A 16214-nucleotide genomic window follows, 5' to 3' on the forward strand; every position below is an offset into this window, starting at 1 on the left:
GAAAACATGGTGTACATCACTTAAATAATGCACAGAAGGTAATTCCTAGAGCAATGGCAGGTGAGTCACAGGGTAGAAGATTACATTTGCTATTGAAAAGAAAGGATACCAAAATACAATCCTTTGCCACTAGTCTTTAGAAAAGGAAATTAATTAAATAAGTCCTAACATCAGAAGAAGAAACAGAAGAGCTATTAGAATAAATTAAAAATTTAGCAAACATGAATATCATTGAACAAAAGGATGCTAGGTAAGCAAGAGCTGAATCAATATGGATGACATTAACTAATTAACTGAATTAATTAATTTTAAATGCTGTTAATTAACAGCATTTTTACATGCTGTTTGACCAAAAATGCATCCTCACAACTTACAAATTGGATCCAATGCAAAAAAGGGCTAGTAATCACTAGCAGTTGATGTATACAAGATTACATGATCTGTACTGGAATGTGAAGAGCAAACACTTTGCATAATCTCTGTTGGTTTTATGTGTACATCAGAAATTCAAAGCCTCCAAACATTTGATTTGTCTCATATTACAAGGAATAAACGAGACAAATTATGATTTAGCATCAGTCTTCATCTAAGAGGTTTGGTTGTGTCTGCCTTGGGATTGCATACTCCTGGAGTTTAAGATGAGCTACTTTGAGGGAAAAATACAGAAGCAAAATGGAGATTAAATTGTAGATTGTAACCTCTAAATAGTAAAGAGAGAAATTCTGAGTGCCAGGAGTGTCTGCAGTGCCTTGCTCTGAGACCAACAAACATCTGGAAGACTGCAACAGACCCTAACTGGTGCTGAGGCTGCAAAGGGATATGTTTCACTTCTCTTACACATTTTTTGATGTGACTAAAGCAGGTGGGCAGCCAGAAGTGTAGTTGTGATGTGAAAATGGACAGGAGATGCCTTTTGTTTTTCCATATTTGACAGTCATGGGATCCAGTGAGAGTGTGGTGAGCAGCTATTCCCACAACATGGCATTCTGAGTTGCTCTTCAGCTTCCCAGAGTCTGCTCCAAGTGTCATTTCTTGTCCCTCCCCACAAATGAGGCAGCAAAGTTTGCACAAGCTGCACTGCAGCCATTTGAAGCCAAACAGGTGCTCAGTGATTCCTAACAGAGCTTCCTTCCATCTTGCCTGACTTCTCTTCAAGGAGCTGATTTCTTCTCAAGAGGTCCTTGTAGAGACATCCCAGGTGGCTTTCAGGAGTGGAAGATGATAGTTCCTGCCAGCTGTGCCAAGAGGCTCCTTGTGCAGCAAAACTCCTCAGTGGGGGGCACTGTCTGGGGATAAATAATCCCTCTCTGCCACCTCACAACCTTCATGTTGTCCTTGTTTAATTCAGTCTCACTTCAGTTCCTGTCATTCTGAAATGCTGCATGGAAATATTGCTGGATTGTAGCTGATTTAGTTTGTCCTGTCCAAGGTTTATGCTCAGCCACTGGCCTTCTATCCTGCCCAAGGCACCTGTCTGAGCCAGAACTGAAATACTGGCCATGCCACAGCTTCCAGCTTTGCCAGCATCAGACTCCATCCAAACCACACGTGGTGCCTGTTCCTGCAGCTCAGCATGGACCCGCTAAAAGCAGGGAATGTCAACACACACACGGCTCCACTGATACCTCTGTGGGTGAAAGTGCAGTCAGCATCAGCAGGGAAGACTGGCATAGGGAGGATCATGTTGGATCCCCTTACATCTTCCCTAGCATAGTGAACTGTTTGCTGGCTAAACCTTTTTATTCATGGCTGTGCTCCTTAGTCTTCATGTTAGGAATTGTGCTTGTTGTGAATGGGATTTTGTCAGAAAAGTTGGTGGAAGCACAGCCAAGAGGATGGTCAGGGCACAGTAACAGCCAGGGGACTGTTACAGCCACAGTAACACGCAGGACATGCTTGGTAAAAGTTGTTTGTAACTGCTTCCCAGGTCCAGGTCCCTTCTCCTTAGATTCCTGAAGGCTTGGAAGTGCAATGTCTCTTCACTGAATACACTACTAAGAAACTAACACAGCAATTAAATTACTAAAAGCACATAGAAGTATCAAACTCAGGTACTTCTAAAAGCATTATTAACAAATACTATTTTGACACCAAGAATTTAAATCCTTTCCCATTGTCTTGAGGCCAAGTGTTAACAGTCCCATGAGATCTTGAGGTAAAGCACATGCCAGCAGTTGTGGCATGTTTTGACACCCTTAAGAAACAGAACCATGGAATCGTTAGGGTTGGAAAAGACCTCTACGTTCATAAAACCAAATTGCTAACCCAGCACTGCCATCTTCACCACTCAAGCATGTCCCCAAGTGCCACAATTAATGAAGTTTAGAGGAACTGGAATACTTTAGCCGTATCCCTGATGTGCTAACCAGCACATCAGACCAAGACTGTCCTAGTTCACCTTAAATCCAAACTGCTCTATCCTTGTCAGTACTTCTTGTCAGAGTGACTAGATGCCATAACCGAGATGCCATCCATGTAACCAGTCACTCCTCCCTTGCCATACAGCTCTCTGTTAGGAATGGGTCACGCCAAATTCTTACACCAACTCTCTCCCTCTTCTGCAGTCCCTTTCTTTTGCAGCCCTTGCCTTACTGCACAGTCTTGCAATCCCTTTCCCTACCATCCTGATCATGTTCCCATACACAGTGTGCACAAGCATGCCCATACCCAGAGTTCAGATCCCACAGTGATCATCTTTCCCTGATCCCTGGGCACATGTCCCTGCTCTGTACATCAGGGCCACAGGTCACTGCTTCATTCCTCTGCTCTGATACCCAGATGGACACACACACACACACACACACACACACACACACACACACATTCCCACAAATACAGAGGCTGTGTATTGGGCATTTGGCCAGGGTGCCCCTCACTGTTAGCTGTTCAGAGGGTCACAGGGTGGTTTGGGTTGGAAAGGACCTTAAAGATCATTTTGTTTCAACCCCTCTGCCATGGGCAGGGACACCTTCCACTAGATCAGATTGTTCATGGCCACATCCAGTCTGTCCTTGAACTCTTTCAGGAACGGGGCTGTAAAAGGCTCACAGGCTTCTAAATTCCTGATCACTCTCCTTAGTATTTGTTATCTCACCAGCATGGGAAGTTGAGAGGAAATGGCCTTAAGTTGCACCAGGGAAGGTTTAGATTAGATATTAGAACAAATTTTTTTTTCACTCAAAGAGTGGACAGGCATTGGAATAAGTTGCCCAGGGGGCAACTGTGGGGTCACTGTCTCTGGAAGTGTTCAAGGAGAGCCTGGATGTGGCACTTGGGGATATAGTTTAGGGGTGATTATGATGGTGCTGGGTTGACAGTTGTTATGTTGAAGGTCTCTTCCAACCTCGATGATTCTGTGATGCTGTGAACAGGCAAGGCCATAGCCTTGTCCCTGTCCTGCCAAGGCAATCTCACTGCTGCTGCCCACCACACCAGCTCCAGGGGCTCACAGGGACTATGTGGCAGTCCTGTTGTGTCCAAGCCTTCTTTCAGGGCACTCTTTTGAGCGGTTCCAGCCTCACCCCTCACCTCAGCGTCATGGATCCCCTATGGATGGGATGCTGTCTGTTCCCAATGTATGCTGTCTGTTCTCTATGGATGCTGTCTGTTCCCTATGGATGCTCTCTGTTCCGTTTCCCTCGGCTCGGGAGGTCCCTCCCGCCGCCGCCAGGTGGTGCCGGAGCGCCGCGGGAGCCGCCTGGGGCCAGGAGTGTGCTCCTGGTGCGAGCAGCCTCTGGTTCGGCAGGGAGATAGGGAATTTTGCCATGGCGCGGGCCGTTCCGACCCCGGCATCCCACCCACAGCAATGCCAGAGCAAGGCTAAAGATTTCAGGCGCTCCGGAGGCTGAGCCCCGCAAGGCAGCGCCGGCCCGAGGCCGCGGTGCGGTCTCAGCTGTCAGGCGCTCGCCGCCGTTCAGGAAAAGCCGATGAAACAAAGAGCAGAAAGTCATTTGTGAGTTCCCTTGGCGGCACCCAACAGGCTGCTTGAGCGGTGTCAGTGCTCGGCGAGCAGGGGCAGGCAGCAGCCCGGCAGCGCCCGGAGCTGTCCCAGCGCCTTGCTGCCCGACACCGACCCGTCCGGCCAGGACCGGAAAAGAGCAGAACCTGGAGGTTTAAGGCCAGGTTTTATGGCTGGAGGAGGATCTCGCCGGTGCGAACAAAGGGAGGCGGAGGGCAGCGGTCCCCCGGGGTGCAATGGCGAAGGATGCATCGGGAGGAATGTGGTCAACAGGTCGAAGGAGGGGATCCTCCCCCACGACTCAGCACCATTGAGGCCACAGCTGGAGTGCTGTGTCCCCTTCTGGGCTCCTCAGTACAAGAAAAACAAGTTTGCTACTGGTGAGGGTTCAGTGGAGGACCACAAGGATAATTAAGGAACTGGAGGATATCTCTTATGAGGAGAGACTCCAGGAGCTGGGCCTGTGTAGTCTAGAGAGGAGAAGACTGAGTGGAAATCTCGTCAATGCATATAAATATGTCCAAGGCAGGTGCCAAGGGGATGGTGCCAGGCTCTTTTCAGTAGTGAAAAGGACGAGGAGCAATAGCCATAAACTAAAACACAAGAAGAATCTCAACATGAGGAAGAACTTTCTTTGGAGGATGAGCAGAGCACAGGAACAAGCTGCCCGGGCAAGTAATAGAGTCTTCCTCTCTGGAGAGATTCCAAAGCCACCTGGACGCGTTTCTGTGTCACCTGCTCTAAGGTGACCGTGGGGTGGGGGGGCGGGCGGGTTGGACCGGATGATCTCCAGAGGTCCCTTCCACCCCTTACCATTTTGTGATCCAGTGAGGCGTTCCGGCACCCCGGGAAGGGGGCGGTGGCGGGTGCTGGGGCCGCCCCTCTCCCGCCCACTGCGGCCCGCCCAGGCCCGCCCGGGGCCGGCTCCGCAGCGGCGGCCGGAGCTGCAGCCGCCGCCCGCCCGTCGCAGCGCCGGCGCTGCCGCGGTGCCCGGCAGGGAAGATGGCGCCGTCCCACGTCCTCAAGTGCTGTCAGAAGGTGCTGGCCTGGGTGCCCGTGGCCTTCATCGCCCTGGTCGTGGCCTGGTCCTACTACGCCTACGTGGTGGAGCTGTGTGTGTGTGAGTGCACCGGGAGGGTCGCGGCGCCGGGAGCTGCCGGCCGGCCGGGCGGGCAGGACCCTCTGCCGGCCGCCTCCTCCCTCCCTGCGCCCGCCTCAGGCTTTCGCTCGGGCTCAGGCGGAAGGAGACCCTTCCTCGGGCGCTCCCTCCGGGTCGGGTTTACCTGTTGTCCTCCCGCCCTCAGGTGCCTCATGGTGGCGGGATCCCGGCCCGGGGCCGCCTGTGCAGATTCAGGGGAGAGGAGGAGGCCTGGGGTGCTTCCTCTGGGGACAGGGACTTCTCTAGAGCTCAGCCCCTCGTGTCTCCTCTTGAGGAGTTTCCTCTCTATTTTACTGTTGTTCATCCATCTGATGTATCAAATAACTCCTTTAGGGTGTGTAGGGGGTTCCCCTCCCTCCTTTTCATTCAGAAGCCCGGTGCTGTTGAAGCATTATGAGGCTGGAAACATCCAACTTAAGCGGGCTGGGGAAAGGATTTAGGTCTTAAGGGGTTTTGTCAGGCCGTATCTAGGCTTTCTGGACGAGGGCTCGTCTTTATATAAATCTGACTTGCAGCCGATGTCGGTCAGGGCGATATTTACCCTTTACTGTCTTCAGGAGGAAAGTTCCGTTCGGGTGGATGTTGGCTTTCTCTGGGCAGGGTAAATGGAGGGGAACTGTGATGGGCAGAATTCATCAGAATTGCTGAAACTTGGAAGCAGCATAGGAAAACTAAGGAACGGGTTATTGAGCATTTGACGTGTTTAAGTAAGGAAGCTGAAATGAGGAAGAACCTCGAAAGTACTAAGAACTATTTTAAGCTACATATAGGTCTGTCTAGTATCTGTTGGTCCTGGTACTGCTTCTTATTTGTGTAAACTACATGCTTTGGTATCCCTAGCTAGAAAATAAATGTTTGCATGTGCTTTGTATCTGGGTAAACTGGTATAGACAGCCTTCCATTAGCAATAATCATTTTTTTTTTCTGCAATGACTTAGTATTTTGGATGACTTTTCTGTATGCTGATGTTATTTCACAGCCTTCTGTATTTGGAGATCTGGACTGGAGCATGAACCACTGGCACAAATGTTATTTGAACTTTAAATAGTAGAGACATAGTTGTAAAATAATGCTTGTTGAGGTAATACGTAAAATGTTGACATGAGATAGTTGCAAATATGTCAGTGTATTCAAACTTGCCAAATTACTGTTGTTCAGTTGTCTGTGTGAATAAATAGGTTTTCTGAGAAATCATGCTTAAAACTGTAAACATTTGAAAACAAATTTGAGTCAGTCTACTGGAGGTCTGGGGCAGGGGTAGCTGTAGCAGTAGTCCTGAAAGCGGCTGTGTGAGGTTATAGACTCACATTTTACAAGTTTTCTGTACCCACTACAGTCTAATTAGTATGACAAAAGGCAGATTAGGGCTATTTTTAAACAAAGAACAAAAACTCCGGGATTAAGAGGTTTGCCTGGGGTCGAACAGGTGGTCTCTGCTTGAACTGGGAACAGAGCCTCAAGCTCTGACTCCCAGCTTTGTGTCTTGATCACAGAGTGGGTCAGGACTAGGTGCTGGTGAATGATTTGTCTGTCATGAACACAGAGAAACTGAAAAGTTCTTTTCTGAGTTCATTAAGGTTTCGTTTGTGTGAAAATTATTGGGAAGATTGGCTCCTGTTGATGCAAGAGCTTCTCCGTCTCCAAGTCTGGTTTCTAGAAGACCAGCACTTTTTGCTAAGGAATCAGCTCTGTTAATGTCTGTGCATACAGGTTTTTAAGAAAAAGCATCATTTAATAAGCAAAATACTTACTGACTTCTGTTGCTGCCACTGAATTTTTCAGTTGTTACTTGCCTAAATCATGCTTGATGACCAAGGATTTTATTTGTCTTGTGAGGTTTTTTTCTGTTGTGAGTTTGGAGGGGTTTGGGTTTTGTTGTTTATTTTTAATCTGTTGAATTTTGTTTACACTCTCGAGAAAAAGTCATCTCACCAAGGAAGAGGAAAGGGATTTTGTGTTTGGGTCTTTTTGGCATTGTAGTTTTTTCCTTTGCATGTTTTTACTCTGCGGTTGAGTTCAAACCAGGATTGAGAGGATTTAGAGCAAAATACAGGATTTTCTGTTTGTCTTGGCAGGTAGGTTTTCTTTCTGCTGGTGCTCCCCATGTTCTGTTTGTTTTGGGAAGGACAGCACTGTGTACTACGAGGAAGAGCAAGGATGTGTCTCCAGCACACAGCTGATGAATGAGGCAATGCTGGCCTTTGCCAGTGTTCACATGGGGTGGGTACAAAAGCAGGGCTTATGGCTTTGGTAAGAGGCTGATCTGTGCCTAGTAAAGGAAAGAGAGACAAAGGAAGGGAAGCTTTAGAAATGAGGAGACACAATAGAAAATTTCAAGTAAATACTGGGTGAAAGACAAATTGAAACCCCACAGACATCAGTGTTTTTTCAAAGTTTATTCTTAAAAAAAATCAGTAACTGTTCAGATGTGATGCTAACAAGGAAACAGGAAGGGGGAAAGCCTGTATTTCCCCAATTATTACTTCTTCCCCGTTTGTTTGGGTTTTTTTTCCCTTGTAGTCCTTGGTCATTTATTAAAGGTTGAACATATATTCCATTAGTAGATCAAATGGGAAGCCAGGCTTAGTGTAGTATCATAAAGGAGAAGATGGTGAAGTTGGGGCCGCTTCTTCCGTCATCTCACCCTTTTCCTTTCAGTTTTGCTTCTCTGTGCTGCTTGCCCCACCCTCCTCTGATGGGGTGCTCACATATTGCTCAATGTCTTTGGGTGTCTGATGGACTCAGGCTTGTCTGTAATTCACTCCTAGTATGTAGTTACTGGATTATGCCTCTTCTGTAACCCTAAATTATATTACTTACGCACTGGCTGTGAACACCGAGGAGGACTGGTGTGGGTAAGATGAAAGGAGCCTCATGAGCTTGTCTATTGTTTTCCTCCCATGGGAACTGCCAGGATCGTTCTGTCTCTCTGAGGATGTTGAACACTGGCTTGTTTAGATCACTCTTGCTGTGTAGTTGTGATCCATCAAATAAATTAGCTATTAAGCTAATTGGAAAGGTGAAAACAGCCAAATGTGTGTCAGTTGAGGGAATGTCAGCATAGTGTAAAAATGCAGTGAATATGTTTCACTAAAGGAACTACAAAAGACTCAAGGCAGGTCTCAGAGACCTTTTTTAAGTGTTTTGATGTAGAAAAATCTGACTGAACACTTTCTTACTAGATTATTTCTTCCTTTCACACATATCTTGCCCAGAGCTCTGTTTGCAAGAAAACACACCTAGCAATACATAAAGAATATTGTAAAATAGCTTTTTGTTAGTTTGAAACCATTTCATGTTTCTTTGTGTTATCAAAACATGTTTTGCTTTTAACATTGCTTTTGTAAACAATGGCTGTATTGTGCTGCTGCTGAATTGGACTGATTGTGTTTGCTTACCACATCCCTCAGATGCTCGGAAAGAGTGAAGCACTTCTCTCGTGGTTCGCTTTCATTTATGGCTGGCTTGGATCTTATTATCTGTCCCAAATGTTTTTGTGGGTGGTGGGCTGTGGTGCAGACTGGTTTGAGGGTGGTCACCGGACACTGTTTTGCCACATGTAGTTGGTGGGTGAAGTCAGCTCATTTCTTACAGGCAAGCCTTTTGCTAAAATACTTGCAGACTTTGGTAGTGCAGTCTTACATTGAGAAAAAGAGGAGTTAGTTGACTTTGAGTTGTCTGCAGCTCCCAACTAAAGTGTAGTGACTAGTGTTATCAAAAAGAACAAAATAACTAAAAATCCTGATCAGGTTAGCTTTTTATTTTTATACTGAAGACTATGTTTTTTTGAAAATCACAGTCGTGACTCTTCTCCTGAGCCAGGAGTCCTCAGAATAATGACTTTTTTGCATATTTAGTAGGCTTGTGAATGAATGAGAGTTTTCATGCCTCAGGGTCTGCAAAGTATGGAAAATTCTGATTTTGAAAGCTATGGGAGAAACTAGTTGTGTATTCTTTTCATAGCATGTAGTTGCAGAAGGTTTGCTTTTTTTTTGATACAGTGTAATGTCTAGGGTGTCTAAAATCCTGGCAAACAAAGCAGTTTGTAATTTAGAATGCATAACTTCGTGTTAGTAGTACAAATTATACTTGCTGTTCCAGGAGACTGCGATGTCTCTTGTCAGTAGGGAGCTGGCTCTGAGTTCCCCAAAGCACAGCCCTTATGAGGAGCACAGGGTGATCCCTTGTAACACTCCCCATCTGAAGACTGTTGCATAAACAGAGAGAAGGTAATTCCATCTGCCTCCTCCAAAAGAAATCTCTACTGAAAATGCTAATGCAATATCTCTCAAGCAATGGCAATGTGATACCAACAGCAGTTCTGATTTCAAACTACAGAAAAAGCTGAAGTATCAGCACTGAGGTACAACATTTGCATGTTAAACATGTAAAAGGCATTCCCATAGGAAAAGAGGGTTGCCTGTCAAGGAAAGGAAAGCCAATTAAACAGGTTAGATCATTAGTTAGTTAACTGTGTTTACGTGCCTCTCATGAATTTAAAAACACATAAATGTAACCACTCTGCATACATTGAATTTTGTTGTAATCTCACAGCATAAGCATGCATATTATCATCTTAAATAAGAACCTTTTCTGTTATTATAAATAATTAGCATTCCTGTTCTGGTGGTCAGACTCGATACACATTATTGGAAAACTAAGTGCTCATCTGAGGAGAAAGATTGTCTTCTATGGTGCCTTGCACTGTATTGGTTATACTAGTTTATAGGGACAGGTGGACATGTGCCTTTTATATTAAAATGCAATCTGCTCTCTTGGCAGTCCTCTAATGAAAAAAATTGTCCCAAATGCAACAGCCTGGTTTCTTGAGGAGTTATCTTGCTCTTTCTTCTGTCATCAGAAGGACTCCATCCCTCTTCTCCCTCCCAGCCCTCTGACTGCAGTGCCCACCCCAGCCCCTGCATCTGCTTAACCATTCCTGACAGCTCTGCAGCAGTTGGCAGCTTTCCTTGATCCCTAATTACTGTTTGGTCAAAAAGAAGTGTGGTGCCGTGAGCAGTTTGGTGTTGCCTAGCTTGCTCAGGGGACTAGGCAGAAAATGAGCAGCTGAGCTCAGAACAGCTCTCTGCTAGCAGGGAGTTTGGGCTTGTCTCTTCTGCTGTCCAACAGCTTTGGTGAAACTTAGTGGCACATACTTTGTGTGAGACTACCCTGAGCCTCAGCACTTGTCTGAAACTGGTCCGTGGGCAGGATGATTTTGGAGTAGGGTAGAGAAGGGAAAGCAAGGAGCTAAGTGTCTGAGCCGAAGCAGGAGCTCCTCCTGTGGTTTTACTTTCTTGTAGCCATGATCACTCATTGCTGCAGTGCATCCTGATTGCCTTCTAGATGTGGACTATAAAGCTTTTCTTCTTGCTTTGAAAGGGTTTGGATAGCATGAGTATTTAATATTATGGAAAATAACTTCTGTCAGTTTTTTTCTGTATGCCTCTAGAGCTAGAACAGAGATCTAAATGTCACTTTCATTTTTAATCAGGAGTTTTATGTTCCTTCATCACTTATGAGTCTCTGTTTTCCTATAAGACGCTGTGGATAAAAGGACCAGAATTTCAAGCGTATATTTTCAGTAGACATTACTTTGAGGTCATTTACCCTCTACGTACAGTGAACTTCAGGTTCTTCTGTCTGTTGAAATTTCAATAATTAAAACTTTGTTCTCTACTGACTCATATGTTTATGAGTTAATGGAATATGCTTTTCATAATCAAAGAATTTACAGGGTTTAAAGATGGGTTTCAGAGCTGAGTTCTCTTATACCTGTGATGGTTGAAATGCTTGGATGGTACTGGACCTGCTTTTACTCTTGGATCTTGAGACTGTGATGGAAAATGGGAGTAAGATAGATTCTAATTGTCTGTCTAAAGTTGTGCCTGTAAGTGCTGAGGATTCATGCCATTCATTTTTCACCCATTCAGTGCAGCACTCTGTTAAACAGTTTCCTACAACTGTAAGAGTTTATGGTTTAACATGTACTTTTCTTACAAGTGTTACAAACTGTAGGTTCCTGAAACAGTTTTTATGGAGTTTTGATCTCAGTCATTAACTTCTTCCAGCTGGTACATAATCTTCCGGTAATAGGATGAGTATCCATTTTTTTCTCATTAGAATGTATAAAATGTAACAGAAACATTTGGAAAGTAAGCATAGACCACTTTTTGTTGATTTTTTTGGGGGTTTTTTTTGGGGGTTTTTTGGTTTGTTGTTTTTTTTGTTTTGTTTTGTTTGTATGTTTGTTTTGGTGTAAGCTGAATCTCCACGAAGGTGTGATTCAGTTATAAAAGAGATAATGTGATTGCAACAAATTCATTTGTTCTCTTAGCCACTTCCCTGATATTACCTCCTTCTGCTGTCACGAAACCGTTTTCTGTGGGATGTGCTTAACTCCTCTCCTGCATCAACAAACAAGCCAGATTTTTCCCATGCTTCTGTTTTCCTTCCCCCCCCCACCCCCCCAATCTTCAGCTGAGTACCTAACCTTTCACCATCTTCCCCTATCTGTGCTAGAAGTCAAGTTCCCCCTCTGAAGCATTTCAAGCCTCTGCTTTTCCTTTTTTCTCAAAAGACCAAATGGCCCTTTTCATCTTTTCTTCTGACTCTTAAAATTGTCTTGTGAGATTGTTAAAGACAATTGGATCACAAGAGCAGAATGCTTTGCCTTTGCAGTTTCTGCAGCAGTCTCTCTGGTGCTGGACATGGTGCAGCATTGTCTTAAATGTGAAGCATGGAACCATTTCAATCGTATGATCTACAGAGAAAGGATTTCTAAGCAGCATTCCTTTGTTTGTGGTATTTCATTTGTGCATCTCGATGTGTGTTTGTCTCCTTTGTCGGGGATTTTTATACATCTCTTGTGAAGTGCTAAACACAGAGGTAGGTGTTTGGGGTTTTTTTTTTCTTTTTCTAAACCTTTTTGTGACCAAAAAAATTAGAACTTGAAGAAATTAATCTAGAATTAGGCAAGCTGCCAGTGCAGAGAGAATGAAACAAAGTTTAGATTAAATGTAAATAACCTTGAAAGAAACAGACATAATTTGTTTGAGGAGACCTAAACACATAGTTATTGTATAAGCTGGTTCGCAGTTGTGTGTGGGGGACTTAAAGTTTATGTCAAGTGCCTCATCTACTGCCTTGTCATGGGTGTGAATGCAGAGAACCTGCTACTGTATCATTCTTCATGATGACTAGTCATTGCTTTTAGCTTTGTCAAGTTTGGATTTTAAAAAAGAGAGAAAGGAAGTGTATTTCCACATACTGCTTTGTGATTGATTGAAGGATTTAACATCTGTTGGTTTGTGACCTGCAGGCTTACTCTGAACATTGCAAAGGAGACCAAAACTTGGAGCAGAGCTCTTGGAGAAGTTTAGTTTCTGTTCTGTTTTGAAAAATCCTGTGTGACTAACACTCAAGTGGGTTTTTTTACAGTATCTGAAAAAAAAAATGCAAGGTACACATAGGATTTTTGTGGGGATGTTTTGTGTGTGTATATTTTTATCTATTTAATCTGCTGCTCCTTAAATTTCATGTTGGGGTGTTTAAATAATTGTATTTTTTGAAAGTTTGACTTTGGCTTTGTAATTGCCTACAGAGATATTATGGCTGTGTTCCATGGTAGATACCTGCTGAGATAAAACTAAAGCAGCAAGTGGTGCAGAGAGTAGGCTTGAACTTATGTAATAATAATTTAGACAAATCATAAATTTTGATAGTGGAAAGCTTAAAGACCATTGAGTACTATATTCAGTTATGTTTTCTCTTTTGTGTGGCTATTTTCTGTTAAAATCCTCAAAGCTGTAAATATCCTGTGTTTCTCACTACTTCCCACACTTGCAGAACCCTATTGCCAAGTTAAGAGTGGAAGTGAGAATCTGTTTGTGAGCAGAAACAATGATCTGGGAGAGCTTTTAGGTACATGCAGGGCTCAGGAGCTGTGCTTCCATGCCTCGGGATTTGTGGTAGTCTCCTGCCAGGTGACAGTGCTCTCTCCTCTTGCTGCAATCCTTCTCTGGAGTCTTTAGTCCAGCAGATGCACACCCTGCTCCCATCCCAAATGATGTTTCCGTGTATCCTCTCAGGAGACAACAGGTTTAAGGATCTGGGCCAACTCACACCTAGTTGTAGGTCCTTAGAAGCAATCACTCTCCTGATCTAACTTCCTACAACTCACTGTGGTCGCTGACTTTTGTGTTAAACCAGCAGCAGTCGTTTCTTGGACATCACAAACATTGGTTCCCCACCAGAGTGCCCCACCTGAGTACTTCACCTGCAACCAAGGATGTTCTTGCAACTGAGTTACTACAGTGGGTGACAGCCTAGGAAGATGGCAGAAGTTAATTCTCTCAGTAGGAGCCATGCATGCATCAAGCCCTGCTTGTTTTTTGTTAGGCAGCGTGCCAGCCCTGCTATGTTACCTCCAGTGCTTTTCCCTGGGAGCCCTAATGCATCTCTGAGGAGCAGTAGGCAGAACTGTTCTCCCCTTGGCACACATTGCATTGGGATTTACAGTATTTCAGTTAACGTTCTTAGAGTCCTGACTGTGCTTTCCAAGAATGTGTGGTGAACTGTCAGCAGGCAGGTGAGCTCTGAGGACTTTTTTGGTTTTATTTGTTTGCTGGAAGCAATAGTTACTGAATGACAGCTCTTGGATGATAGGCTCTGCTCTTTTATATGCTTGCCTCTCTGTTAGCTCTGGACTACTATCAAAGATTTAGTCTAGATGTTCTGGAGTATCCAAAAATTCCTTTGCAGTGGCTTGTACAGTCTTTGTGCCGTCACTTTTTCATATTCCTAAGTAATCTGGTACTTAAATGAGACCTGATGCAACAAAATGGTGTCCTTCTGACCTTGTCCTCTATCCAAAACTTTGTCCTTTTATTACCAGTGGTTTTTTTGCTCTGCTGCACCTGGATCTTTGTGTTCCTGGGGAGTTGCTGTTATTCCTTCCTTTTTGGAAAGAAGCTAGAGGGTGTAGACTTATCTAGTCAAGCTTTGTCTCTGGATGTCTTAGTCTAAGTAAGGTTTAATGTATAACATTCTGTTTTACAAAAAGAACAAGCAGCAAAGCCTCCAGCATCAAAAGATGGCAGCATTTGTTACCAATCAACTTGATAAGCCATATATGAACAGATTCCCTAAATCACCATGAGAAGTCTTTAAACCTTTGTTTATTCCATAAATAGTCTTATAATTTAAAAAATATAAAATATTTATTAGTATTTACAAGTCCAGTTTGTTGAAGACAGAAGTTCCCCATCACTACTCTCCCACAACTAATATATTGGTTTTTCAATTACATGTTTTTCAATACAAAAGTTCCTTAAAGGTCTGAGTCCAGGAGCTTGGCTTATTAATATCTTGAGAGGAATCCATGTAGATTACATTACTGGCTGCTCTGTTGTCAATGTACTGCTGGCTGAAAATTAGCTCTTAACACAGGCAATTAATATTTAACCTCAGGTGGCAAATACCAGTCCAACCTGACCAACATTGCAAACTTAAATCTTCACTTAGGGAATCCAGTGACATAATGCATGAGAGGAGGTCGGCTTGATGGGCAGTTTGATTTCTTCCATTACTCAGTGAACTTGGTGACAGCAAAATCCTCGCCTCAGAAAACAGAGTGCCTAATGCTTTGTAAGGATATTTACAAGGAGATCTTTATCCACAGAGTTCTGCAAGGAGGTTTTATCCTCACATTTCAAGGAAACACTTATTGCAAGCTGGGCCAGTAAGTAAGTAAGGAAACAACTGATTTTGGAAGAGTCTGAAGCTAAACATAAAAAGGTGCCTGATTAGCAGAGCAGGTCCCTCCTGGCTGCTGACTGTTCTCACTGCTGGGTGAGGGTTCAGGTCTGCAGGTCACAGCAGCTGTGTCTGGAATTTTTGTTCTCCATGGATTGACACTTCTGCTCTCTTGCCAGTTCTGTGGAACGGATAAATAAAGACTGTTGCTTATTTTCATCTGTCTGGTGTAGAAGTAAATGTATTTACTAGTAATGTCCTCAGCCATAAGACAGCTTTAGGTGACCTTTATATTCAAGGCAGGTATTGACTGGCAGTCACAAACTGCAAATTTGGTGTTCTTTTTATCAAAAAGAATTGGTAAATTGTTAATTACCTGAAAAATACTGTTATGAAAATATACGTTGGTTGGGTGGGATTTTTGCTTGCTTTGGATTTTACTTGACATATACTCGCAGTTTCTGGTATTACCTGCAGAACACCCAATCTTGTGCAGGGTGTGTAAGACAGCTCTGTACAGCACAGTGTTTGTCAACACCAGCTGATTATCCTGTTTGTCACTCCTGTCTCTTGCAAGTGTCCTAGTAATATCAGCTACAGAGCTATGGGAGTTATTCCTAACACAAAAACATTTTCACATATGTAGATACTTGAGTGTGGTGTTACTATGAGCTTGATCTGGCCAGCCTGAGGATAAATACCTTTCCTTCAAATGCAAATGTAATTAATTAGTGGTGTGGACATTAGCTAGCTCCACTCAGATGCTTCTGAGTTTCCATGCCTTTCTGTCAATTCTGCTTTTTCCCATTTGCTGATGTGCCAGAGAGAGCACAGCTCACTGACTGATGCAAGTAAGAGCTCTCTTTGTCTTTTGAGAAGAAACCAGGCTTTCTTTTGGCTCTGTCTGATAGCTTAAAGACAATATTGGAAGCAATTTATGCACAGCACTTCCATGCTACTGAGCAATAAAGCTGTTACTGTTATGATAAAGCAGAATTTTTGGTAAAAAATTGAGTGAAGTCCAGTAATATGAGTAACCAGCTGAAGAAAGTGTGTAGAAGTAATTCTAGGGTTTAAAACTCATCAGCATGCAAATAGAATGAGCAGTGTCGATAGTAATTAAATAGCCAAAGAAAATCAAGTTACATTAGGCGGATTTTGGGCAATTATGGTAAATTGAAAGTGAGCAGTGCTTCTTGGGGAATGGGGCTTTTCAGGCACAGCAGACTGGGTGCATTGCTGGAGCTGAGTGCTAACTTCATATTTAGAAAAATCCTTTAGTTATTTGGGCTGATACATCTGTCAATACACAGTAGTTGGTGTGGACGCAAGTGTGGGACT

The 16214-nt window shown here is 43.8% G+C and overlaps 1 protein-coding gene across 2 annotated transcripts in view; it reads left to right on the plus strand.

Annotated features, from left to right (window-relative positions):
- Positions 1-4878: 4878 nt before the first annotated feature.
- The window catches only part of ZDHHC20 (zinc finger DHHC-type palmitoyltransferase 20), a 49225-nt gene continuing 37889 nt past the window's right edge, over positions 4879-16214 (plus strand). For both annotated transcript variants that reach the window (XM_041415980.1, XM_041415982.1), the window contains exon 1: positions 4879-5078. In XM_041415980.1, coding sequence (XP_041271914.1) covers positions 4961-5078 — 118 coding nt within the window. In that variant the 5' untranslated portion in view covers positions 4879-4960. The remainder of the gene's footprint in view (positions 5079-16214) is intronic.

Source organism: Onychostruthus taczanowskii, unplaced genomic scaffold, assembly GCF_017590055.1.
Source record: "Onychostruthus taczanowskii isolate IOZ18803 unplaced genomic scaffold, ASM1759005v1 scaffold50, whole genome shotgun sequence".
NCBI classification, from domain to species: domain Eukaryota; kingdom Metazoa; phylum Chordata; class Aves; order Passeriformes; family Passeridae; genus Onychostruthus; species Onychostruthus taczanowskii.